At 42.1% G+C, this 25,872-nt stretch overlaps 3 protein-coding genes across 4 annotated transcripts; 2 read left to right on the top strand and 1 right to left on the bottom strand.

Annotated features, from left to right (window-relative positions):
* The first annotated feature begins 1,075 nt into the window (after positions 1-1,075).
* Positions 1,076-7,757, top strand: hsdl2 (hydroxysteroid dehydrogenase like 2). Its single transcript, XM_057819122.1, has 10 exons — positions 1,076-1,239; positions 4,118-4,281; positions 4,344-4,442; positions 5,039-5,153; positions 5,212-5,315; positions 5,389-5,487; positions 5,544-5,810; positions 7,172-7,318; positions 7,379-7,507; positions 7,617-7,757. The coding sequence occupies exons 1-10, from the start codon at positions 1,223-1,225 to the stop codon at positions 7,724-7,726; spliced, it is 1,251 nt and encodes a 416-aa protein (XP_057675105.1). The 5' UTR covers positions 1,076-1,222; the 3' UTR covers positions 7,727-7,757.
* Positions 6,774-15,540, bottom strand: LOC130905575 (protein phosphatase 3 catalytic subunit alpha-like). Its single transcript, XM_057819110.1, has 14 exons — positions 15,035-15,540; positions 12,944-13,144; positions 12,756-12,880; positions 12,577-12,688; positions 12,366-12,511; positions 12,155-12,294; positions 12,019-12,096; positions 11,851-11,945; positions 10,607-10,732; positions 10,463-10,540; positions 10,298-10,382; positions 10,130-10,227; positions 10,034-10,060; positions 6,774-7,911 (listed from the first exon to the last, which is right to left on the bottom strand). The coding sequence occupies exons 1-14, from the start codon at positions 15,081-15,083 to the stop codon at positions 7,799-7,801; spliced, it is 1,473 nt and encodes a 490-aa protein (XP_057675093.1). The 5' UTR covers positions 15,084-15,540; the 3' UTR covers positions 6,774-7,798.
* On the top strand, positions 14,992-23,169 carry dusp11 (dual specificity phosphatase 11 (RNA/RNP complex 1-interacting)). Of its 2 annotated transcripts, none has more exons than XM_057819138.1 (9): positions 14,992-15,645; positions 16,951-17,026; positions 17,092-17,347; positions 20,671-20,731; positions 20,824-20,870; positions 21,631-21,706; positions 21,843-21,950; positions 22,020-22,091; positions 22,519-23,169. In XM_057819138.1, the coding sequence occupies exons 2-9, from the start codon at positions 16,970-16,972 to the stop codon at positions 22,727-22,729; spliced, it is 888 nt and encodes a 295-aa protein (XP_057675121.1). In that variant the 5' UTR covers positions 14,992-15,645; positions 16,951-16,969; the 3' UTR covers positions 22,730-23,169. The 2 variants fall into 2 exon arrangements, with proteins under 2 accessions (XP_057675121.1, XP_057675120.1); XM_057819137.1 differs by having other exon boundaries at positions 14,995-15,757; positions 22,519-23,080.
* Positions 23,170-25,872: the final 2,703 nt, after the last annotated feature.

The following is a 25,872-nucleotide window of genomic DNA, read 5'->3' as shown; positions in this document are numbered from 1 at the left end:
AAATAGTTTATTTTAAAGAGGGTTTCAAGAGCAGAAACTGCTTTTTCAGCCTTTAAAGCCCCCGACCTATTTTCAATTTGTCCGTTTTACCCTGAAAACCCCCGTTTACAGACATCGCGCAACCGCTTTTGTTTTAACCCAGCCATAAAACTAAGGTAATTAATTATATTCATTATTCAAAATGTCATTTTTAGCTTAGAATCATTAATTGGTGTCTAATATTTCGTAAAAAAACACAACACTTTAAAAAATTATTCACTCTCATATTTTAAACTTTTAAACAAATGACATCACAATGAAAAAATAGCGTCTGTAAATTAGTCACGGATATCTACCTCATAACTATCGCTTAACTGTATTTTTTTGCTACTGTCGCATTTTCTCCGATATGTTAGATGATAAATAATTGATCCAAACAAAGAAAAATTGGGAAAAAAAGTCTAAAGGGGAAAATACATGAAAAAGAAAATCTCGACCACTCCTTGATGTCTGCGATTTCTGCATCGCGACCCTTGTTATATTGCCATGTTTCACCCATAAAATCCCCCCCAAAAAATCAACATGTGGGTATTCACAACTGTGTCTTGACACTGGGTGATAGATGCTACATGGAGTTTTTGGATTGAAACAAGGTCAGTACACGATAATATCTCGTTAAAGTCATGGCGTCTGTAATTCTGCTCTCGCCTCCAGATAGGGTTTTGTTGTTTAATTTTTTTTTTTTAATGCCCTCTTGTTCAAAATTTTTCTTCCCCCAGAAAATTGAGATTTTAAGCTTTCCAATGATGTATCACACATGCATATCGGACAATTTTGAAATTTGGCTAAATTGGGGGTCTCAGAGCGGAACTTCAAGTCACCTGAGTGTTTTCCGCCATGTATACTGTTTAACTGAATTCATTGGCTGCCAATGGACATCCAAACAAATATTTTTTTAATGAAATATTGTTTCGGTGGACAGCCAACGATTGCTAATCATGTCAAAAAGATTTGAAAACTTTTTTTCTACACCGAGTGTGCGACTTTCCCTTCTGCCACCTATCTTGGATCCCGTACCGGAAGAAGAGCGCGGTCGGCGCTGGGAACTTCCGCTTGCCTTAAGTGGGTGAAAGGTGGCCCGAAGCCGCAACTCAACTAACTTCCAAGTGTCCTTGCATTTGCCGTTTTTGTCCCACTCAGCTTCTTTTTCCGTGCCCTGTCGTCCTTTTGCCAACAGTCAGTCATGCTTCCAAACAGCGGGTGAGTCCGTTACTTCGCTAAAGTCGTTCTAATGAATGCACGAGTCGAACCGACCCACCGAGCGACCAATCACTTGCTCCTTCGCGTCGTAGCAACAGACCATCAATTCATCTTGAAAACATTGGCCGAATATTTTGCTCTTCCGCTACTGTTAGCCGCGAGCTAAAGCTAGCGCGGACTGATTAAGAAACGTAGACAAACGAGGGAGGGAGGGACCCGTCGCAGTGTCAGGGTACAGGCTAGACAAATAGACTGACTGGTCGCAAGCATGATCAGGGCACATCCCGAAGAGTGACTGGTCGCCGCTCAGATATCAACACATGCAGTTCTAGTCTAGTGGACTTAATGCAAGTCATTATGAGGGCACAATTGATAGGACTGCTTGCAAGTTGTTTTTTTAATGGCCCATTTGCTCAAACAAAAACTGGTCGCAATGTCAGGGTAGATTTAAACAAATGGACTGGTCGCAAGGCATGATCGGAGCACATCCAGGAGATGTGGCCGCCGACCAGCCAGGAGGAGAAAACATGAATTCTAATCGTGACAGGGAGAAAATTTCTGTTTCAAAGCCAAAAGCTGCCAAACTTTTACCATTAAAATTTGAAATGTGCATACTCAATAACAAGTGCTTGACTGTGACGTCAATATACAGTCAATTAGTGCTGCAACGATTAATCAATTGAGTCATTCGATTAGGGAAAAAAAGCTTCGAATCAAATTTTGCTGCTTCGAGTATTCGTTTAATTAAAGTTGCGTTGTAATGGTTTGTTTTGAAAGTGTTTGCATTTAGTTTTATTAACAGCCCCCTAGTGGTAGTGGCAACAGTGAATATGATAACTCATTTCACATGGCTGAATCCAGCTGCTCCCTGTTAAGACAAACATGAGCTAAGTTTTTGTTTGAGCCAATGTTTTATCCTTAATTCATTTTATAGGTATATTTCGCCATTTTTTTGTGGGAATACGTGTTTGAATCATTTAAGAGCATTGTAAAAAAAAAAAAAAAAAAAAAAAAAAAACAACAACAACATTTTGTAGCATTTAAGCCAGCGGACTTTTGCTATGTAAGTTAGCCAATTTTTCTTTTGTTATACTTAGATCCTTTTTTTTTTTTATACCGGTTGAGGCTCAGCTCAGGTATTTTAATTTTTTTATGTTACTTACCCAGTTACTCGATTATTGGAACAAACTAGTTCATTGATTAATCGACTACTAAAATAATTGATAGCTGCAGCCCCACAGTCAATAATAAAATTATAAATCAAATCAAAATCAACTTTAAAAAATCCAACAATGTAAGGAATTTCTAAAAAGAATGCCATCAAAGTGTGCGCTCCTTGACCACTCAGAGGCAGTGTAATGTTTGCAGAGAAGCACTGAGTATAGTATAGTACAGGGGTCAGCAACCCTGGTCCTCGAGTGCCACTATCCAGCTTGTTGTCCATGTCTCCCTCCTTTGACACACCTGAATCAAATGATCAGCTCATCAGCAAGCTCTTCAGGAGCCTGATAACGATATGATTATTTGATTCAGGTGTGTTAAAGGTGGGAGACATGGAAAACAAGCTGGATAGTGGCACTCGAGGACCAGGGTTGCTGACCCCTGGTATAGTAGAAGCGTGGTAGAAGACAAAAACTTACAAAACGTATTTATAACTTGTTTTTGGCAGCTATTTCTAGTACATAAATGTTCATGAGGTGTTTGTCTATCAATATTCATTATCTTGCTAGTTAAATACCAGAACGTGATGCTAATTTTCATTAGCATACCAATGGCGTCTTCCATTGTGTATTAGCATAAAGTGAACTGATTTTCAGGAACAAAGAAATGCGAAGTCAGTCAATGTCAAGACAAATATAGACGTGTCATTGTCAGGGCACATATATATAGAGAGAGAGATAAGTGAGCGGTCGCCATTTCAGTGTAGATCTATGCAAATTGACTGGTTGCAAGGCGTCATAATGCGTGTCTTGGTATGGGGCGCCGTTTGTAAAGCAGCACATGCTGAAAATTACAACATTTTCTCACATTTAGCGCCACACAGTGTTTAAAATGGTGTGAAATTTTTAGTCATTTTTTTTTTTTGTTTTGTTGCTGTTTGCACATTTAGAACATTATTTAGCAACTTCAATATTCATTTTTAGATAAGTTTTGGACCTGATTCTTTAAATCCAGATCTAAATATTTAATTTAATTCGTAAATGTATATCCTAAATGTTAAATCAGGAAACGGTCGGAACTAAATATTTAGCTTAATATGCAAATTCACATGACTGGAGACCAGAAGTAACAAAATAAAAGCTGGCGGAGCAGCTCAGACTGTCTGTTTACGCTGCTTGAAAATGAATAAAACCTACTCAACGGTGGCAGTCTGCTCTTAGACATGAGTCATTGTGATAATAACAATATACAGGTAAAATACCTATTTAGGAGAAACTATTTAAAGAGCATTTTGTGTGCGCCAGCTGTTATTTTGTTACTTCCGGTCTCCGGTCATGTGAATTTGCATATTAAGCTAAATATTTCGTTCCAACCGTTTCCAGATTTAGCATTTAGGATATAAATTTAATATTTAAATTAAATATTTAGGTACATAACTTATTTAAAAATGAAAATTTAAGTTGCTAAATAATGTAAATATGCAAGAAAAAGTGACTCAAAAAATTTACACGTTTTTAACACTGTGTGGCGCTAAATGTGAGAAAATGTTGTCGTAATTTTCAGCATTTGCTGCTTTACAAACGGCGCCCCATAACTGGGCACATGAAAAATAGACCGCATGATTCCCCAGTCAACGTCCAGGCACATTCATTTTTTAAGTCATTAGAAATCTTTTTCTGTATAAATTTTTTTTTTTTTTTTTTTTTTGCGGGCACAGAAAATTGGCAGGGCGAACATTGTTCGTGACGGGCGCCAGCCGTGGCATCGGTAAAGCCATCGCCCTGAAAGCGGCCCGAGACGGCGCCAACGTGGTCATCGCTGCCAAGACGGCACAGCCGCACCCCAAACTCCCCGGCACAATCTTCAGCGCCGCAAAGGAAGGTGCGCCCGCCTCGTCGCCCGCTGTCACGGACATGCCCAAGCTTTTCTTTTGCCCCTTTTAGTGGAGGACCTGGGCGGGAAAGCGTTGCCGTGCGTGGTCGACATCAGAGACGAGAAACAAGTGGAAGACGCCGTCCGCAAAGCCGTCGACGCCTTCGGAGGTCACGCTTACTCACAAAAACATTCCTTTTTCAGCCTAAAAGTTAGAATCTTGTAAACGGCGCCGCAGGTGATCTGGCCCGACAAAGTCCATTGCTTACTCGGTTCACCTTTCTCGCTAAAACCAAACAGGAAAAAAGCCCTCTTTTAAAAATCTTTCAAATCATAATACATTTACGTTTTTTTGTTCATAAAAATTAAATTGACTGTTTTTTAAAGTGAGTTCCAATGAAAAAGATATTTGCTTTTAAAAGGCTCAAAATTGAGGATTTGGACAATGAAATCGTGCATTTCTCACTAAAATACAATTTCAAGCAAAGGTTTGAAATGACATAAATGAGAATATTCTCCCCTTTTTTAGTTTTTTAATGGAAAACTGTTTTTAAAAAAGACAATATTAACGGTTTTAAAATGGGGGAAAAAAAGAAAAAAATTGGAAATGAAGTATTTGCTTTTAAGAGGGTAGAAAAAAAGAGTATTTGGTAGCATTTTTAGGTCCAAACAATGAGCTAACAGACGTGCCTGAGCGACACTAGCTTGTTCCCTAGCGACCGAAACAATGAAGCCAGCTAGGGCTGATGAGAATTGGCATCGGCAGGCATTGACATCTTGGTGAACAACGCCAGCGCCATCAACCTGACGGGAACTTTGGAAACCCCCATGAAGAAGGTGGACCTCATGCTGGGAATCAACCTAAGAGGAACATACATGACGTACGTCCACAGGGACTTGACCTGTTCGCGGCCGGTTCTGAAGCGCTGTTTTTGCCAGGTCGAAGTTGGTGATTCCGCACCTGTTAAAGAGTTCATCTCCGCACATCCTCAACTTGTCTCCGCCTCTCAACCTTAACCCCATCTGGTTCAAGAATCACACAGGTAAAGTGCTTTCGCCGGCCTCTTCCCCACGAGAGCTGGCAAACGAGCTAAAAGCGGGATGTCCGTTTTTCAGCGTACACCATGGCCAAATACGGCATGTCCATGTGCGTCCTGGGTATGGCCGAAGAGTTCCGAGGTCAGATTGCCGTCAACGCGCTGTGGCCCCGCACAGGTGAGCAAGTCGTCGCCGCCGCCTTCATCATCATCGCTGACGCCGCCATTTGGCAGCCATCCAGACGGCGGCCATGGACATGCTGGGCGGCGAGGGCATTGGCAAGCAGTGCCGCACGGCCGACATCATGGCAGACGCCGCCTACGCCGTCCTGACGCGGCCCAAGACTTTTACCGGCAACTTCCTGGTGGATGAGGACGTCCTGAGGGAAGAGGGTGTGCGCGACATGGAGCCCTACGCCGTTCAGCCGGGTCACCCGCTGCTGCCCGACTTTTTCCTGGATGAGGACCCCGAGGCCCTAGCCCGACAGATGGAGCAGCACGGTAACTGAGAGCCAACTGAAAAATAGGCCCGCAGTCTTTGAAAGAGTTGATTTTCACTTGACATGTCTATAATGCAGTTCGCCAAAAATGTTTTTCCAATTGATTTTAGGGTGGTCAATTCATGAGTGAAAAGCTTGGATGTTTCCAACTCAATACTGCATCCAAAACTGGACTATGTCATTTAGCAAAGGATCAGCTCTAGGGCTGCAGCTATCGCTTATTTTAGTCGATTAATCTATCAACTAGTTAGTTTGAGTAATCGGATGGGGAACATTTAATGCGTTGCAGAATAAATTTAAATGTAAAACAATTGCTTGCTAAAATTGCACTTTCAGTAGAGCATTTAATGCGAACACAAAATTTCCAATAAAATTTTCAAACTATGCAGAATTGCACTTTCATTTTAAATTAAAATACCTGGGTTCAACCTCAAACGATAAAAAAAAAAAAGATCTAAGTACAACAAAAGAATTGGGTAACTTCCATAGTAAAAGTCCACTAGCTTAAATGCTATAAATTGCTAACGTTTAACAATACTCTTCAATCGTTCACATGTTCCCACAAAAAACAGCTAAATATATCTAAACTAAATTACAAATACATAAAAAATAGCTTATGTTGGTCTTAACAGGGAGCAGCTGGATTTAACTGTGTCATATTTACTGTTGCCATTAGAGGGCAGTGCATCCACCCAAATCAGTAAAACTAAATGCAAACACTTTCAAAATCATTGTACCACTTTAAACGAATACTCGAAGCAGCCAAATTTAATTCGAAGCTTTTTTTCTAATCGAGTTACTCGATTAATGGTTGCAGCACTAATCAGCTCTAATGGTCTTTTTTAAATATGGAAAAATCTAGTGTCCAAGCATGCGACTTTCATGACTGTTCACGGTCCTGTCATCCATCAAGTTATTCTGACCCATAATTCACCACAAATACAAAAAGCACGCTACAAGCAAAGATTGTTAGTAGTTTGGTTTATATATGACTACATGCCCGCATGCCATAGGTGACCAATCATCACCATGTGTTGTATGACATCTTTTACTGTTACTTAAAAATTTTAGGGAACTCCAAAAGAAAAAATGACTGCACATTCTGCTATCTGAAGCACCTTTGGTTCATTTCCTTCCTCCATTGCCATCATGCAAACTTTTATGAGAAATAACGTCACTATGATATTGGGGCCAAACGAGAATAGTCATCAGTTTAAAGTCATGTTATTTTTAAAAATTTGACAATTTTATGAGGAAAAATGATGCGAAATGTGACGAAATTAAAGTCGTGATATCGAAGATGAAGGCAATATATATGGATGCATTGTGGTTCATTTATTTTTTCCTCCCCTGGGTGGGCAGGAGCCACGCCCGCCTTTAAGCCATCCGCGTCGTCGGCCCCGCCCTCTCCGGGCAGCCCCGTGGAAAGCACCTTCGAAGTGATCCGAGGCCTTCTCAGCGAGGACTTGGTCAAGTCCACTCAAGCGCTCTACCGCTTCGACCTCTCAGGTGAGTCGCCTTCCGGGACGGGAACGGCGAGGTGCCTGACCCTGGTTTTGGTTTCTGCAGGAGAGCACACCGGCGTGTGGTTCCTGGACTTAAAGAGCGGCTCGGGTGGCGTGGGGCGAGGCGAGCCTCGAGACCCACCCGATGTGGTCATGACCATGGACTCTGAAGTCTTTGGCAAAATGTTTGCCGGTGAGCGCGCACGTTCCTTCGCCCTCTTGGATCGGACGTTGGTTAGCGCGTCGCGCAGGTAGGCTAAAACCCACGCCGTGCTAACAAGCAACATTTTCGTTTTACGCAGGTAAGCTAAAGCCGACGCTGGCCTTCATGTCGGGGAAGCTACGCATCAAAGGCGACATGACGGCAGCTATCAAGCTGGAGAAGATGATGGCGCGCGTGTCCAAGCTGTGACGCGTGTCAATAAAAGGCAAAGCCAAGCTCACGTGTTTTCCCTTGCTTTATTGGGGGAAGGGTGGGGCCGGGCTAGGCGTGGGCGGGGCCATCCCGTCTGGGCGGCATCCTCTCGTTGATGCGGTCCAGGCCTCGTGCCTCCTCGAAACTTTGGATCCTGCGCGGCGGCTTGAAGTCGCCGCCACCTATAAGGAGACGCCGCTTAGATTTTTCACTCATCTCGCAGAGTTTCACTGAGATTTTTGTGACAAAACCGGGATCAGCAGTGCCGAAACTTTTTTGCTATGTTCTGTTTTTGTGCTGTTCCGCCACTTAGATGAAATGTAAATTGCAGACTTAAAATTTTGAATAATTACAGAACAAGCTAATGTCACTTTTCAGCAACATTAGCTAAAGTGAATTGGTTAGCCAAAGAAGTGTGATTTATAAGACTAACTCCTTTTACCATTACCAAAATTGACTTCAGTTGAACTTTCGCCAACTCTGCCTTGACCATTGATAAGAGAGCAAGCTCTAACAAGCTTTCAGATGCTCAGTTCGTTATCTGATTGATTTGGTAGTTTTGAGATCGCCAACTGGCATAAAACCTGATGAAGACGAAATGGCGCCGCCGCCTATGGAATATCGAAATCAAACACGAGGGGTATAAATGCGGTTCTTTCCCTTCCCGAAGCCGAAAAGACAACAGGATGAATTCGGGATGTACGGCGTCACTCCTGGCTAAATGTCTCCAAAAAAAGCAAGCCTGCAGGTGCGTTCCCTTAAGCTAGGAGTTTCAAACCAATTCCGTAAAGAACCGCAGTGGTTCCTGGTCTTTGTTCCAACAGATCCAGCACAGACAATTCAACCAATGAGGTTCCTGCTAAAACAAGCAGCACCTGATTGCAATCAACTGACGACCCTAGTAAGACCCCAGATAGGTGAAAAGGTATTTATCTGGTTTGGTTGGAATGAAATCCTGCACCCTTTGCGGGCCTTTGAGGACCAGTTTGGACACTTCTAGGGCGGCAGCGGTACCAGTCAGAACATGCTAAATTCCATGGTGTCTCGCCCAATCCAGGACTGTTGGGAAACCCTAGACACCCCTGCCTTAAGCCAACTCCAGAGGCTAACTAACAACTAATATGCTTTTGGAGAAGCAAGAAGATTCATAAAACTGAACATCAACGTTGTAGTTACTCTTACGTAATATTATATCTTACCATATCATTAAAAGAGTGTCAGTTAAATTATTAGCTTAAGTGACTAACTTCATGTCTTCATTTGCAGTCTGTTCATTTTTTGAAATAGAAGTTCAGGCCACTGTATTTTTCTTCTATATTAGGGCTGTCAAACGATTAAAATGTTTTAATCGAGTTAATTACAGCTTAAAAATTAATCGTAATTAATCGCAAGTCAAACCATCTATAAAATATGCCATATTTCTTTGTAAATTGTTGCTGGAATGGAAAGATAAGAAGACTGATATATACATTCAACACTGTATTATAATAAACTGTATTTGTTTATTATAAAAATAAATCAAGATGGCGTTAACATTATTCACATTCTGTTAAAGCAATCCGTGGATAGAAAGACTTGTAGCTCTTAAAAGATAAATGGCAGTTATAGAAATTTTATATTAAAACCCCACGTAATATTTCGATTTAACAAAATTTGTAAAATTTTCAATCAAAAAATAAACTAGTAGCCCGCCATTGTTGATGTCAATAATTACACAATTCTCATGGGTGCTGAAACCCATAAAATCAGTCGCACCCAAGCGCCAGCAGAGGGCGACAAAACTCCCCAAAACACTAACAAGTGTACGTTACACTGTGCTGTCATTTTAATCTGTTTGAGCGGGGCATGTGCATTAATTGCGTCAAATATTTTAACGTAATTTTAAAAATTACCGCCTGTTAACGCGATAATTTTGACAGCCCTATTTTATATGTAACATTTTGTTATAGTACCCCAACCAAGTGTTGAAGCTGTATCTTCTTGCTTCAATAGCTAGCTGGCTAGATCATAAATAGAAGTTTCCGCTGCATATCGTGAAGCCTTTTGCCTCAATCTGGAGGACATGGCACTGGTTTCGCGCCAAAATTAATCCCTTCAAACACTGCGGTATATACGTCTGCCCGCGAAGGCCGTGCCGATAGTGATGAAGCTTGTCAGGTTAGCGACCGTAACTAAATCGTGGCAGAGCTTTTTCTTTGGAAAAGTGGTCAATTGTGATTGATCAATTTTGGCTTTGGCATTGCCCATCTGCTTTAAATGCGCATGTAATAACTCGATGGTCGATGGCGAGTGGAGCGTACGTACCTCGAGCTTCCTCCGCCTCCTCCGTTGCTGCGGCGAGAAGGTCAAAGGTCAGAAAGGGCGGGGCGCGGTTAAACACATTCGTGCGCGGACACTCACCGCTTATCAGCGTACGGCGTCCTCCCGACAGCGCTCCGAGTGGCAGAGTCCCGGAAGGTGTCAACCCTTTGAGCTGCAGCACGCTCTCGTTCTCCTCTCTGCGGGCGGGCGAGCCAACGTTGAAGGCGGCGAGCGGACGTCAAGGGCGGCGGTTTTGGGTGCACTCACCTGAGCACGGAGAACACTCTGGCCATCTTCCCGATGGCGCGGATCTTGTTCCGAATCACTTCCTTGCGCACAGCGGGGACACCGCCTGTAATTGATGGAGAGCGCAAGTTAAAGCGGAATGGCTGCTTCCCGCTTGGGCGGGCGGGCATTTTCGGTGAGCGTCACCTTCTCCCACGTCGTCGGCGTCCGTCATGAGCTCGTCGTCAGAGCAGATGTTCAACACGTTGACCAGCATCTCTGTAACTATGGGCAGAGGCGGACTCGTGAGTGGATGGCAAACAAGTGAACGTGCGCGGTCATCAGCCTGACCTTTCTCTCCCACGAAGGGGAGCGACCACGTGAAGACGTCCATAAAGTTGGGCAGCCAGTACGGATGCGGGGAACAGTTGAACTGACGGATGTTCATCACGTTGTTTTCGTACTTTAACACTGCCGCTAACAAGAAAACATATATTTCAAAAGGGTAAAATCAAGAGCAGGTGACCCGGAATTGCCCCAAAATCAACACGAACTCCCGCGATTTAATTTCTATTGCTTTATTTTCAGTGTTGGGCATTAAAAAATTAATTAGTTATAGTTACTCACTACTTCTTCCAAAAAGTAACCGAGTTAGTAACTGAATTACTCAATAGTAAAAGTAATTACCAGGGAAAGTAACTCTTTCCGTTACTTTGAAAAGAAGCTGTTGTATGTCAAAGAATTTGAAATTTTCTGAGCAGTATTCGAGTCAGTTGAATAGAGAAGAACAGACAGGTAGTTGGTGTTATAGAAATGTGTAATATTTATTGCACCTCACCAGCAACAGATTTATCCTACACTTGAAGTGCAACAAAAATAAACAGATTTGAATTGCTTACCACAGATGTCGACAAAAGCTTTGCCCCGGGACATAAATTACACTTTACATGCACGTTCTTTCCTTTATTTTCGACCAACTTGAAATAGTGTTTATACCTCCACCTCGTAAAAGACATTTTCCTCTGAATGCTCTGCCATCATATCCCTCTGCATCTGTTTTGCGTGTGTGTGTTTGCCGCACGCGCTGTTCCGGTTTGTGTGTGAAAACACCGGCTCTGATTGGCTTACCATGACACATGACTCTAACCCTCAGCCAATCACAATCACTTCCATCGCATCTATCCTGGGGGCGCATTCAGATAGCCTCGTCCCCCTACTCATCCAGTCACCCTCAAAGCGTCTGCCGTCCTCAAGATGGAAGCAGCATTCTTTCTGGCTGACAGTGGGGGATGGGAACAAGGCTAGCATTCAGGTGTAGCAAATGTGTGTTTACTATTTTCATTGCCATGAACCTGAACGCACTCCAAGTCTTGGATGACAAATAAACAGAGCAGAGTAGACTCGCTACGGCTGGGAGTTTCTTCAATTTATTCAGAGTAAGTAACGCACCGTTTTTGACCGTCAGTAACGGTAACGGCGTTGTAACGGCGGACAAAATAATTAGATTACCCCGTTACTGAAAAAATAACTGCGTTATTTATGACGGCATTATTCCCAACACTGTTTATTTTTACTGTTAGATATCATTTTATAACCTTTGTTGTTGTAGACATCCAAGTAGTTTGGAGCGGAGAAGATGGTGATGAGCGACGGGAAGCCGGTGGCCTGGCTCTTCCTGTACATGCGGTACCTGAAACACCACCGCGCAGGCGTCAGAGACAGGCTACGGTGGACGTGAGGCCCCCGGGTAGATGAGCACTCACCCCGCGTCCTGAGCCTCGTGCGCCCGGATGATGGACAGCAGATTGTTGTTCATCAAGAAGTCACAGACGGCGGCGTAACTGGGCAAAAAAGGGCCCATAAGAAGAGGCTAACCCACGCTAGGCTAAGCTAGGCTACCTGTAAAAGTAGGAGCAGCCCCTCACACCGTTGTGGCCAAAGTGGTCTTGGGTCTTCTCAGAGCCATAGTCCTCGCCGGGGTCCGACCACAGCAAGTCGCACATGGGCCCAAAAGCCGGGGGCTCCTTGAAGCGCTCCAACTGGAACGAGAGATGGGCGTTTCACAAGGGTGGAAGGCAGCGCGTCCCGCGCAGAAGCGGCTGGCGCTGACCTTGCGGATGTCGTCCAGGCTGCTGATCTCGGGACTCAGGCCGCCGTGGACGCACAAAAACTGTCGGTTGAGCAGCGCCGCCAGAGGGAGGCAGTCGAACGCTGACATGCACGCCTCGTACACCGCGTCGGAGTACTTGATCTTGCCTACGATCGCACCATTAGCGCCGTGACCGCCCGTAGACGCGTCCGCGCCGGCCGGCCGTACTCACACTCGTGTTTAAAGGTGAAGTACTCAGTCAGGTGGCGACACTCGTGGTTCCCCCTGAGCAGGAAGATGCCATCCGGACGGTTTATCTTCAGAGCCCACAGGTAGAGGACGCACTGAGAAGAAAGCGGCGGTGGCGTCACCAGACCGTGTGGCCAGCTTTTTACCGAGGCGGTGTCTTACCTCGATGCTGAAGTAGCCCCTGTCCACGTAGTCACCCAAGAACAGGTAGCGGGTGCTGGCGGGGGAGCCCCCCACCTCGAACAGCTTCATCAGGTCAAAGAACTGACCGTGCACATCACCGCACACTAAAAACCAGCGAGCGAGCGCTTGGGCTTAGGTCCAAACACCAAAGGGCCGGCCAAAGCTACCTGTGACGGGCGCATCCACATCCAGCATGCACTTCTCCTCGCGCAAGATGGCGGCGCCCTCATTGATGATGCGCAAGGCTGCCTCTTCTTGCAGACGGCCCTCCTTCAGCAGGTGTGCCTTCAGCACGTCCACGCGGGGACGCCCGTCTGCGTCATACACCTCCGACACACCCAGTCGAGCCCCCGGGGGGTACGGCACCCCTGCCGGTGCACATGCAAGTTCCATTATTTGACTTAGGAACGGAGAACCAGTATTAAGCTAGTTAGGACTTCAATGATTGATTTAATTTAATTGAATGATTTTAATGTCAATGCATGAACGTTGTTGGGAAAGTGGCCTCAAGGCGGCCATAATGTAAGAAGGGGCGATGAAAGTTTTTTTTCTTTCTCGATCCATTTTCATTGGCAGCCAGACGTCCCACTTCAAATGGCTCGGCCGTCTAACGCCGTCAATGGCAGCCAAAGCGTTTATTATCCCCCATGTTACATAGAAGATAGAAATTTCCCCTTCTCCTACTGATGGATAATACAGGCAGTTGAGTAGGGGTGTAACCAAATATCGAAATAGTGATATATCGTGATACTTTGTATCCCAAAAGGTTATCGATATGCTCCTGCCAGAAATCGAGATATCGTTTTAAAAAGGTGTCAATGTCTAAAAAAAAAATAAAAATGAAGCAACAAGTTGCTACCAAAATCTTCCACCATGATAGTGTTTCAGTTAACTCTAAGGATGCATTGACGGTACTCGACGCCCAATCAATTTAGACTGGGAACGTTCATTCATTCGAAACCAGAGCATTCACAGTCATTCTGTCCGATTTTCAGGGCATTTACAGGTCATTTGCTGTTCATTTTAGGGCATTTACATGTAATTTTCTGTTGAGTTTTTGTCAATGCCTATTCATTTGGGCGATTCCCAGGTCACTTACTGTTCTGTGACTCAAAATAAACAAAGAGAGCCATGAAATACCCTAAAATCAACAGGAAGTAACTGAAAATCAACAGGAAACTGACCTTAAATAGCCCAAAATGACCTCATTGCCTTGCAATGGCTGCCACTACCGGCCATAGACGTTCAATCCGTTTGAAGTGGGAGGGATGGCAGCGAATTAACTAGGGCTGCAGCTATTGAATATTTTAGTAGTCGATTAATCAATGGACTAGTTAGTTTGAATAATCGAGTAATCGGATAAGGAACATGAAAAATTAAAATACCTGAGCTGAGGGTTAAATGGTATAAAAACATTTTTAAAAAATTAGGATCTAGCTACAAAAAAACAACAATTGGCTAACTTGCATAGAAAAAGTCCGCTAGCTTAAATGCCATAAAATGCTAAAGTTTTTTTGACAATCCTCTTAACAAATGGTTCAGACAAATTATCCCACAGAAAATGGCTAAAAATACCAATAAACTAAATTATGAATGCATTTAAAAACATTAGCTCAAACAAAAACTTAGCTTACGTTGGTCTTAACAGGGGCAGTTGGATTCAGCCATGTGAATAGAGGTAGACCAGAGGGCAGTGCATCCACCCTAATCAATTAAAATAAATGCAAACACTTTCAAAATAAACCATTAAAACCCCAATTTAATTAAACGAATACTTGATGCAACAAAATCTAATTCAAATATTTTTTTTCTAATCGATTAATCGTTGCAGTACTAGAATGAACGAATGTTCATTCGCTGCCACCCTCCCAGTTCAAATGGATTGGACGTCTACAAGTGATAAACACATTCCAATTCACAGCAGAAGCTTATTTTTCTGTTGATTAGTTGTTTGTAGAACATCCTAGAATGATTTCCTGACCAATGTATCGATAATCGTTGTATCGCTATATCGTCAGAGCATCGTTATCGTGAGCTTTGTATCGCAAATTGTATCGTATCGTGAGTTACCAAGAGGTTCCCACTCCTACAGTTGCAGAGTATTGATTTCACGGCCATCACATCTAGTTATATTTATTTGATACCTACGGTGGGACTGGCATGTCACGTGATGTCAGTGACGTCACCGTGCGTGTCAAAGAGAATAGCGGTTGACGAAAACAAACACGGAAATGATAAAAAAGGACGATTCGGCTCACCTTTGACGGGCCGTTCCGTGGTGGACACTTTGTGCTCTTTAGCGGACATTTTGTCACCGAACCAATCGAGACGACGCGGGAGCGGACGCCCGCTCGCGCTCGCCCGCCCGGGCTAGCCCTGGCTAGCTAGCTAGCCGTTCTTCCGCGCGTCTCGCTGCACTTTGACGCCGCCGATCCGGGCTGCAGGTCGGCTAGAGTCCAGAGAGGACAGCGGCAAGGGCGGGGGTCTTTGACTTCCTAGTGACGGTGGCGGTGGTGGTGGTTAACGTACACGGCGAGCGCAGAAAAAGGAGGAAGGAAGGGAGGTGGAAGTGGGACGCGGTGCCAGCGCATGCGCAATCACGCGGGTCCAAGCGACTTTCAATTTCTCGCCCGGTTGAACTGACCAAAGTTCCTTTGTTCCATTTAAAGAATAAATAAAATCACATTTTAAATACCGAGGACGTCGATCTTTGAACTACAAAACAATCTGACAAAAGCAGCTATGATGATAGCGCTTCGTCGTGACGTCACCTCCTCCAGTGCTACCTGACGTCACCAACACGCGACGCGATGAAGAAATGAAACTCAAAACGGCGACTGCCCCGAGAAGACGGCGAAGACCACTTAAAGTTAGTTTTAAATATTTTTTATTTGACTTTTAGTGAGCGTCGACGAAGAAAGACCCCTTTTGCAATCGGAAATGTCAGGCCGCAACAACCGGAAAAGGGGAATTCCAGATAGGTGAGAAGACATCGTCAACAAGCCCTGCGATTTATTGTTGACGTTGATCATTTCAAATGGGGGGACTTTGACCTGGGAGACTCCTCACTGTTTATTTTTTAATCATATATTAGGGGTGGGGGGAAATGTCATTATAGATTTAAGTTATACTTTAGGTGTCAAACATACCGCACGCGGGCCACTTTCGGTCCGCCAGGGGGTCCGAACAGGCACGTTGTAGCTCATTCGAACTGTGCATGTAGAATCACATGCAGTTATTTGGACATCCGCGCCTCAAACCAGAGAATTGTGATTTAGGGGATCGAGTGCGTGCACTACCGCACTTGGCTCATTTTTGTTTGCGCAGTCACATTCGATCATCTGCACGCACCCAGTCAAAATGAACTCCTTTGCTTCTGTTGACAACGATAGACGTCCAATTCACTTATAATGGGAGGACTGGTTCCGAATGCTCATGTTACAGTGCCGTTGATGGTGTTAGTCATCCAGTCCGGTGACGGATGCTGGTTTTTCAAGGACCGAAAGCTCAAAGTGTGTCCGCCTGTGAGTGGTTTGTGAGTTGTGACGATAGAGGGGCTAAACTGTCGCGTGACCGTCCTTCTCCAACACAAGCAGCTTCAAAAGAATAAAACACCTGAAAGGAAGCTGGAATTTTCGCTAGTCGTTTTTAAGAAAGAAGTTGTCACTAGGATGATTAGGAAAATTTCAGTTTCAACTTAGAACAAGGAATGAAAATGGAAAAACGTCTTGACGTGACAAACAGATTTGCTGTCGATTTAGCTGTCAATCAAAAAGCGATTCAGCCGGGTCAGCCGAGACGCACTGTGTCCGATGGGCGGGACGAACCCAGCCTTTAGCTAATGACTCGTCTCGTTTCGCTGTAGTGTAATGACGCACTCGCAACACTGCTTAAAGCACTGATAAGAAGCTGCGCAAATGATTGAAAAGCAAGCTGCGTCGCTGATTCTGAACAAACTTTGAGCGCGTTGTGGCGTATATTTAATCATAACATGTACACGTATACATTTAATCACTTATTTTTGGACAATTTTGGGGAAGCTCTGCTTGGCTTGCAGTCTCCTCTGCTCCAATCCAATTTGACTGGGAGGAGGGAATGAACTGTTGTCTTTTGTCTTGAGTGAAAACAAGTTAGCGAGCGGAGCCCGCAGTTAAGACTGACGCTGTGTGTCCAGGTGGACACACTACAAAGCGATGGGCAGGCGAATCCACGGTACTCGTTTTTTGGCCTTCAAGGTTCCTCTCAAGGAGGTGAGCGCCAACGTCCAACTGAGCCTGGAAAAGCAGACTAACAGCCGACATCCCGCTCCGCACAGTCGTTCAACCAGATGCTAGCGCCCTCTCAGGTCTTTGGACCGCGGGAGCTCCTGGACGCCGTCCGACAAGAAGGTCATGAGCTGGGCGTGATCTTGGACCTGACCTACACCACGCGCTACTACGGACCAGGGGACCTCCCGCCGTGGCTGGAGCAGGTGAAAATCAAGACCGCGGGTCAGGTCATCCCTGCCGATGATGCCATCCTGGCCTTCAAGCGAGCCGCGCGCCGATTCCTGCGGGACAATGCCGACAATGGTGAGCGTCCTGCCCGTTTCTGAAGAAAGCCAGCACAAAATGCACTAATAACGATTCGAAAGCTCATATTTTTTAAATCCGTTGACGGCGATAGACCTCCATTTCATCTGAAGAGGGAGGGTTGGTGGTGAAACGAACGCCGGCCACCCACCTCAAACGGATTTGACCTCTACCAGTGATAAACGCATTTTAATTGACGGCAGAAGCGCTGTTCGGCGCCCTTAGCTTTCAAATGCAATGTCATTCCAATTAAGTCATAACTAGCTTATTTCACATTGGATTTTTATTTTATCAGTGTCAAATTGACAGCACATACAATTGGGAGTTTATGCCAAAAACACCACAAATGGGTTCGTGCACGCACTTTTTTTGTGCTGGCTTTGTCCTACGAGGTCCTTGAAATCGCAGCATCCAGACTAGGTCTGCAGCTATCGAATATTTTAGTAATCGACTCAAAATTCTATCGATTAATTGAGTAATCGGATAAAACATTTTTTTTTAGGTAAAGAGTAATTATAAATATACATGAGAAAAAAAGACATTTAATCCAATATTGAACCATTTTCAGTCAATCAATGTCTTTATTTTCGATGCACATTGTTGAAAACAGCCAACAATTGCATCTCAGATGTGACTAGGAAAAAAAATTCACTGCTTTCACTCAAAAAACTTCTAGATCTTACAAAAAAAAAACCAACATATTTCTTACCTAAAAATGTAATTACGCTTGATGACACATCACTTGAAAGCTATGTGTTTTTCCCCACGTGTTTCAATTGAATTTCCATTTGAGTCAAGCTATTTTTAAGTTCTAGTTAAGTTTTAAGTTAGTCAAAACTGTAAGTACTGATAGGATTTTGAGTTTTTACAGTGTTCAAAATAAATGTATGATACCTGCTGTATTGGAGCACATTAGGGACCAGTGCTACTTGGTGTTTTATTCAGCAATGACTACTGAGCTAAAACTAACAGTTAGCTTTATTATGTTTTAATTTTATACCCTCATCACTCTACAGCGCTGTGTTTTACAGATTAAATAAAGCCTGTATGTAAGACACGTTAGCCACGCATCGACAGTGGTCATAATCAATAGAAACCTAGCTCTCCGAAGGACTAACGTTACGTGTGCGAGTGACAGTAACGTTATATTTATTAGCTCTGAGAGGTCTACTGCTTAAAGATGGCGGCTAGTGTTTACTAACGCTGCCCAGATGCGGCCGAGTCTGTCATTTCGCATCTAGTTCTAAATAGAGCTGAAACGAGTACTCGAGCAACTCGAGTAACTCGAGTTTAAAAACTGATCCGAGTAATTTTATTCACCTCGAGTAATCGTTTATTTTGACAGCTCTAAGCATCACGTTTTGCTAGGACAACTTTTAATGCGGGACAACGCGCTGTCACGTGCGGAGAGGAAGAAGGGGGAAAAAAAAAAAAACTTACCGCAGCCGACAGCCGCCACAAACGACGCCGACGTTGCTAAATACTAGCCCGCACAATGCTACATTGGTAACAGGTAGCGTCTGGTGCGTCTCATATAGATCACATGTATGTTGAGCTAGATGCGAAATGACAGACTCGGCCGCGTCTGGGCAGCGTTTGTAAACAGCCGCCATCTTAAAGCAGTACAGCGCTAAGCGCTAATAAAGAGCGCTAAGCGCTAATAAATAAGATTAACGATACTGTCGCTACTAGCTCACGTAACGTTAGCCCTGCGGAGGGCTAGGTTTCAATTAATTATGACCACTGTCGATGCATGGCTAACGTGCCTTACATACAGGCTTTAACATAACATAGCATTGTGGAGTGATGAGGGTGTAAAATAAAAACTTAATCATGCTAACTATCAATTTTAGCTCAGTAGTCATTGCTGGATAAAACACCAAGTAGCACTGGTCCCTAATGTGCTCCAATACAGCCTGTATCATACATTTATTTTGAACACTGCAAAAACTCAAAATCCTATCAGGACTTACAGTTTAGACCAACTTAAAACTTAACTAGAACTTAAAAATGGCTTGACACAAAGAGAAATTCAATTGAAACACGTGGGAAAAAAATCCTAACTTTTAAGTAATGTGTGTTATCAAGCGTAACGGCATTTTTAGGTAAGATATATATATATATATATATTATTTTTTTTAATAAGATCTAAAAGTTGTTTGAGTGAAAGCAGTGAATTAGTCTTTTTTTTTTTTTTTAATTCTAGTTACATCTGAGATGCAATTGTTGGCTGTTTTTCAACAATATACATCGAAAATAAAGACATTCATTGACTGAAAATGGTTCAAGATTAGATGAAATGTCTTGTTTTCTCATGTATATGTATAATTGCTCTTCACCTAAAAATATATTTGTTTTATCCGATTCCTCGATTAATCGATAGAATTTTCAGTCGATTACTCGATTACTAAAATATTCGATAACTGCAGCCCTAGAAAAAAATATTTGAATTCAATTTTGTTGCCTCGAGTATTCGTTTAATTAAAGTGGCGTTGTAATAATTTATTTTGAAAGTGTTTGGTTTTAGTTTTATTTATTAGGGTGGCTACACTGCCCTCTGTCTGCCTCTTTTCACATGGCTGAATCCAACTGCTCCCTGTTAAGACCAACGTAAGCTATGTTTTTGTTTGAGCTAATGTTTTTTAATGTATTCATAATTTAGTTTATAGGTATAATTAGCTATTTTTTGTGGGAATATGTTTCTGAGCCATTTGTTTAGAGCATTGTAAAAAAAAAAAAAAAAAAAAAAAACTTTTAGCATTTTATAGCATTTAAGCTAGTGGACTTTTTCTATAAGTTAGCCAATTGTTCTTTTGTTTTACATAGATCCTAATTTTTAAAAATTTATACTGTTTGAGGCTCAGCTCAGGTATTTAAATTTTTCATGTTCCTTATCCGATTACTCGATTATTCGAACTAACTAGTCCATTGATTAATCGACTACTAAAATATTCGATAGCTGCAGCCCTAGTTCTAAATGCATGCGATATCTATGAGACGCATCGGACACTACCTGCTACCACATTAGCATCATGCGGGCGTAGTTTTTAGCAACGTCGGCGTAGTTTGTAGCGGCTGTCGACTGCAGTAAGGTTTTTTTTTTTTTTTTTTTTTTTTTGCTTCTTCCTCTACGCACGTGACGTCAGCGCGTTGTCCCGCATTAAAAGTAGTCCAGGCAAAGCGTGATGATTAGAGCTGGCAAAATTAAACGATTCCTCGAGGTGAATAAAATACTCGAATACTCGGATCAGTTTTTAAACTCAAGTTACTCGAGTTGCTCGAGTATTCGTTTCAGCTCTAATCCAGACTTATGGCTGTTGCAGACAAGCTGATCGGTGTCCATTGCACGCACGGACTCAACAGGACGGGCTACATGATCTGCAGGTGGGTGGCCAACTGTCTTTTTATTTTCCTATACGTCGACAGACGTCCGATCCGTTTAAACGTGTCTCACTGCACTTGCGTTTATTTGTCAGGTATCTGATCGACATGGAAGGGATGGATCCCGGCGAGGCCATCCGTCGTGAGTGGCACCGACGCGCGCATGCACGCACAGCATGTACATTTGCAAACAATATAGTTTTGGCGGGCCCTTTCAATTTCAAATTAGTCTTTTAGACGAAAATACTTCATATATTAGTAATTTCAAAATGGGTTTGTTATCGTCTAATTAAAGTAAACGATGGCTCAAAATGTTTTTGTCTGTAAAATTCAAACGCCTTACATTTTGGAATGAACATTGAGAAACGAGCGCATATTGTAGCGTCACAATGCCAACTTGGTGATGAAAATATACACTCAGCAGGAAAACAGTACATTATTTTGAATGAATTCTACTCTCCTGGATGCCACATACTATGCCAAAAAAGTGGTCCAAGAGTTATTAAAGATGAAGCTCGCCACGCTAAATGCGAATGCTGTGCTAACGGTTGGAGTTACATTTAGTGTGTGAAGATGATAACAAGTTAACGCAGACCTTTAACGGCTGAAACAATGTTGCACGATAAGAAAACATATCTTTCCATGTGTTTCTAAACAAGCAAGCCTGGAAAGCAGCCTAGCTTTCATACCAGGCGGCGGCAGCATATGAGTGACACGACCCAAACACTGCTACGATGCATGCTAACTACATACAAGAAGAAAATGAACTTATGATCGAAACTTTTTGTCTCGTCCGACGAAAAGTGGCATTCATCTTGTTATCTTTTGTCTCCGGAGACACGTTTTTAGCTCCTCCTTGTCAATAAAAACAACTTTTGCGAGTGACACGTGTGTCTTTTCAGGGTTTAACTCTTGTCGCGGTCACAACATTGAGAGAAGCAACTACCTGAACGACCTTCTCCGAGGACCCACCAGAAGGTAAGGCACGTGGGTGGACCTATTTTACTTTTGGATGAGACTCACGTATTTTGTGGGTTATAAGGCGCACTTAAAATCTATTATTTGTCACCACACTTCGTGCGGACCTTCCTTCTGGCCCTTTCGGCATCTACAGCAATGAAGGCGTGGATGATGAGTGTGCGTCCGGAAGCCCAGCGGATGTCCGAAGCGGCGCCGAGCGGTCGCCCAGGAACTGGTGCCGCGCTGACGACGGCACGTACGGGTACGGCCGTCGACTCGCGACGCCTCACGTTGGCTCTGGCAAAATGCAATTGTTTCTTTTCGCCTGCAGGTTTCCCCCCCTGGGCGACCCGAGACCTTATCCGCTTCAGTGGCCCCGCCAACATACCTCTTCGCAGTATGGGTGTGTATTGTTTTCATTAATTTTCATTGGGTCCAATTTTAACATTTCTTAAAAAAAAAAAAACACATAGCAATACGATAACAATTACAAATACATACAATAAAGAAATAATAATAAAGCCCTTAATGTTCACTTAAGGGAGGTACATGAAAAAAAAATCAATTCCTCCTTTTTGTTTTTGAAATTTGTTTTTGATTTTTAATTTTCTATAGTCATTTTTGAAAGAAACAATAATTGAACTATTTGGTTGTAGTCCAATGCTTTTTCATGTAAATTCAAGCATCCTCCTTTTTTAAAAAGAAGTCACTTTCCCATCAGTACTTTACCATTGTAAAATCGCCACTTGCTCTCAAATGTTTGAAAACCATTGGTGTATCGGGTATATTTCTTTAGATGTGTGTCCAAGTTTGTCTTTTCTTTTTGTCAGCTTTTCCCCACTGGGATCTGAGGAGAGCCGCCCATGTATGTGGCCCCGCCCCCAATATTCCCAGCGCCCCCGCCCCCAACATTTCCAGCGCCCCCACCTGGAGCATCGCCAGTCGCCCGTGCGTCCCCCCACCCTTCACCGCTACGTCCCCAGGTGGGCCGAAGGGCAAGGCGCCGAGGCCCATACGGAACGTGAAAATTGTTGGTTTTAAAGCCCTCACTGGCCCTTTTATTTACTTGCCAATTCAAAAATAAAATTTCTTCTTCTAGCCAGGATGCAATTCCACCAATGAGTTTATCACTAGTAGACCACCAATCTATTTGAAGCGGGAGGTTGACATCGAATGAACGTTTGTTCATTTGCCGCCATCCTTCCCACTTCTAGCACCATCATCAACTATTTTGTTCGTTGCAAATCTCTTCCATCCATCCATTCATTCATTATCTTCCACTCATACAAAATATTTTTTAAAATTGTATTTCTTTTCATTTATAGAAATGTTTAATACCAAAAATAAATACAGCAAATATTTGTTTTTTTTCAAGAAACTTTTCTTTACATTTTTAACCAAGAGGGGAAAACGGAAATACTTATTAATTGCATTAAAAAGGACAAATTTAAATATTTGTATTGTATTCTAGGCTGCAACTAACGATTATTTTCATAATCGGGCGATTATGGGATTACTGTAGTTTTTGGACTTTTTTCCCACATTTTGAATTCTGCGGTTTATAGTCCAGTGTGGCTTATTTGTCGATTTATTTGGGTTAATAGATAACCCTTCCTTTGACAGAGGCGCCATAAGGCTACCATAAAACTGTCATAATTATCACATGACACTATAATGGGCATTAATGACATTATGAATGATGTCACTAACTCTATTTATGTCCAGCTTGGATCTTTACATCCATTCAAAAGTGAGATAATTTGCCGGATGACACAAAATGACATCTGTCATAAGCATTCATTAATGCTCATGGCAATGTCATAATTATGATGGTCTTATGACAGTCTTATGGCACCACTGTCAAATAAAGTGTTCCCAAACGCCATAACTAGCAATTAATGAAACAACTGGAACAGTAACTGAAGATATAATTAGCACAGAACATGAATTTTGATTGTTATTTACATCTGTAGCGCTGCAATGCATGTTAGGAGGCCTGTTGGGCAACAACAGTGTTGGCAGTAGAGGTTGACCGCCTCACCCAAGGGAGCAGTGATGGCCAAATGAAGCTTCTTGAAGCAATGGCATTGCAGCCAATCGGTTCAAAGCTTCATGGTGGTTCATTTGATCTTATGACAGTCTTATGATGCCGCTGTCAAATATGGTGTTACGGGTTAATATCTTTTGGTGTAAATATCCATTTTCATGTCAAATTTGGTGGCTCACGGCTTATAGTCAGGTGTGCTTAGTCCGAAAATTAAGGTAATCGGATAAATGTCATTTCTGTCAATTACCTTCATAATTTACCTTAGAGTTGTTTTCGGCATGTTGTAAGTAGCAATGAAAAAAAAATGGATGACTATTTCCTTCAACTGTATCAGTTATCAAATTTGTTGGCAACTTATTTATTAATATAATCGATTAGTTGTCGCAGCCTTAAGAAGCTAGTTTAGACAGTAAGGTGTCTCAAAATTGGCAAAAATGGGAATTGTTTTCCTAGGTAAAAACAGATTTTTGCTCGTGTCCTACTTTTTGGTTAAACATGTTTATTTCGAATAGTCAATACATAGGTACCAATAATCGGTGACAATAATCAAAAGAAAAGAACAAAATATGAGTATTCGAAAAGGAGTGAGACGAAGCAAAACTTATTTACTCCCACCCACCCCTTGTCCTTAAGTCCTGGCATATCAGTTCCAGTCCTTACATTTAAACATATACATTCTTGTTTAACACATATACAATCCCACCATATAACACTACATGTTACCTATACACAAATGTTGCAAAATTCCAGTCCATAAATCAGCCCAAAAAAACAAATAACAGCGATATCCCATATCACAATAAACACACCCTAATTGTCATCCATATCTCCCTCATCCTTATATTTTTTGAAAATCATATATTTATACAGTTTCTTAAATTGTCCCGTATTTGTACATTCTTTTAAATCCACACTAAGTTTCTTCAGTAGTCTCACCCCCACATACTGAAAAACTTTTCCTTGCCGTCCGAAATCTGGGTTATTTGAAGCCCCAATATCCCCGTAAACGTTTTTCATCGTTTGGAAAAAACTGCTGAATATTCCGAGGTAATACATTTTTTATAGCTTTGAACCTTATTTGTGTTTTGACGACAAAAATGATGAAATCTGATAAATTTACAACTGAGAATTTATATACTAGCATATGTTACAATTTCAAGAATTTAGACAAGCTTAAGGGGAAGAAGGTCGAAATGATTAATAGGTTATCAAAATAGTTGTCGATTAATTGTTGCACTACTAATTTACTAATTTAAAAAAAACAGTAAATATTCTCTAAAATTTGGTATGACTGTCATTTTAGTGAAAAAAACGTTTTCAATGCACATGATTGGCTTTCGCGGGCCAAGCGCAGGCCACATAAGCGGATTTTAAGGGGGCAGCCCCCCCGGTGGCTGAAAAATGTAACTGCATGAAATTGACTTTCCTATATCTATATTTAAAAGTTGTAAAGCAATAAAACTGCAACAAAAATGAATGAAATGAACAAAAAACATTTTTTATAATTGGTCAAAATTATTTTTCGAACAGATCATGTGACTAGCAACTTAGACAGTCATTTGCTTTGCATGTAATTTTCAAAAATAAAAAATTAGGGGAGGGCAATTTTATTTTTCGAATGATTTTTTTTCTTTCGTTGAATTTTTTTTTTTTTTTTTTTTTTTGATTGAAGCAACTTTTTTTGGGATTAAATGATTTAGACACAAATGTCCTCCTACCCATAATATGGCCCAAACACAAAAAGGATTGCTTCAATCAAAGAAAACTCGATGAAAAATTAAATATTCGAATATTTTTTCGCATTCAAAAACTTTTTCCATGATTGAAATTTCTTTTTTGATTGAAGTGAATTTTCTTTTTGAAAATATATAAAATATAAAAATATGTATTTTTTGAAGCAACTTATTTTTAAGACAAAAATGTCCTAGCCAAAATGTGGCCCGAACATGAATCAACATTACTTAAATCAAAAAAGGTGCTTCAATCAAAAAAAAAAAACTTGACTTCAATCAAAGAAAAAAAATCAAAGAAAATAGCTTTCACATGCATTTTTTTTTGAGTTTCAAATTTATTTTTGCATTCAAACATTTTTTTTTTGATTGAAGCGGCCTTTTTTTAGTTGAAAATATATATTTTG

The sequence above is a fragment of the Corythoichthys intestinalis genome, chromosome 17, assembly GCF_030265065.1.
Source record: "Corythoichthys intestinalis isolate RoL2023-P3 chromosome 17, ASM3026506v1, whole genome shotgun sequence".
Lineage (NCBI taxonomy): Eukaryota > Metazoa > Chordata > Actinopteri > Syngnathiformes > Syngnathidae > Corythoichthys > Corythoichthys intestinalis.
The sequence above is the reverse complement of the archived record's forward strand: the minus strand, read 5'-3'. Positions and strand labels throughout refer to the sequence as shown.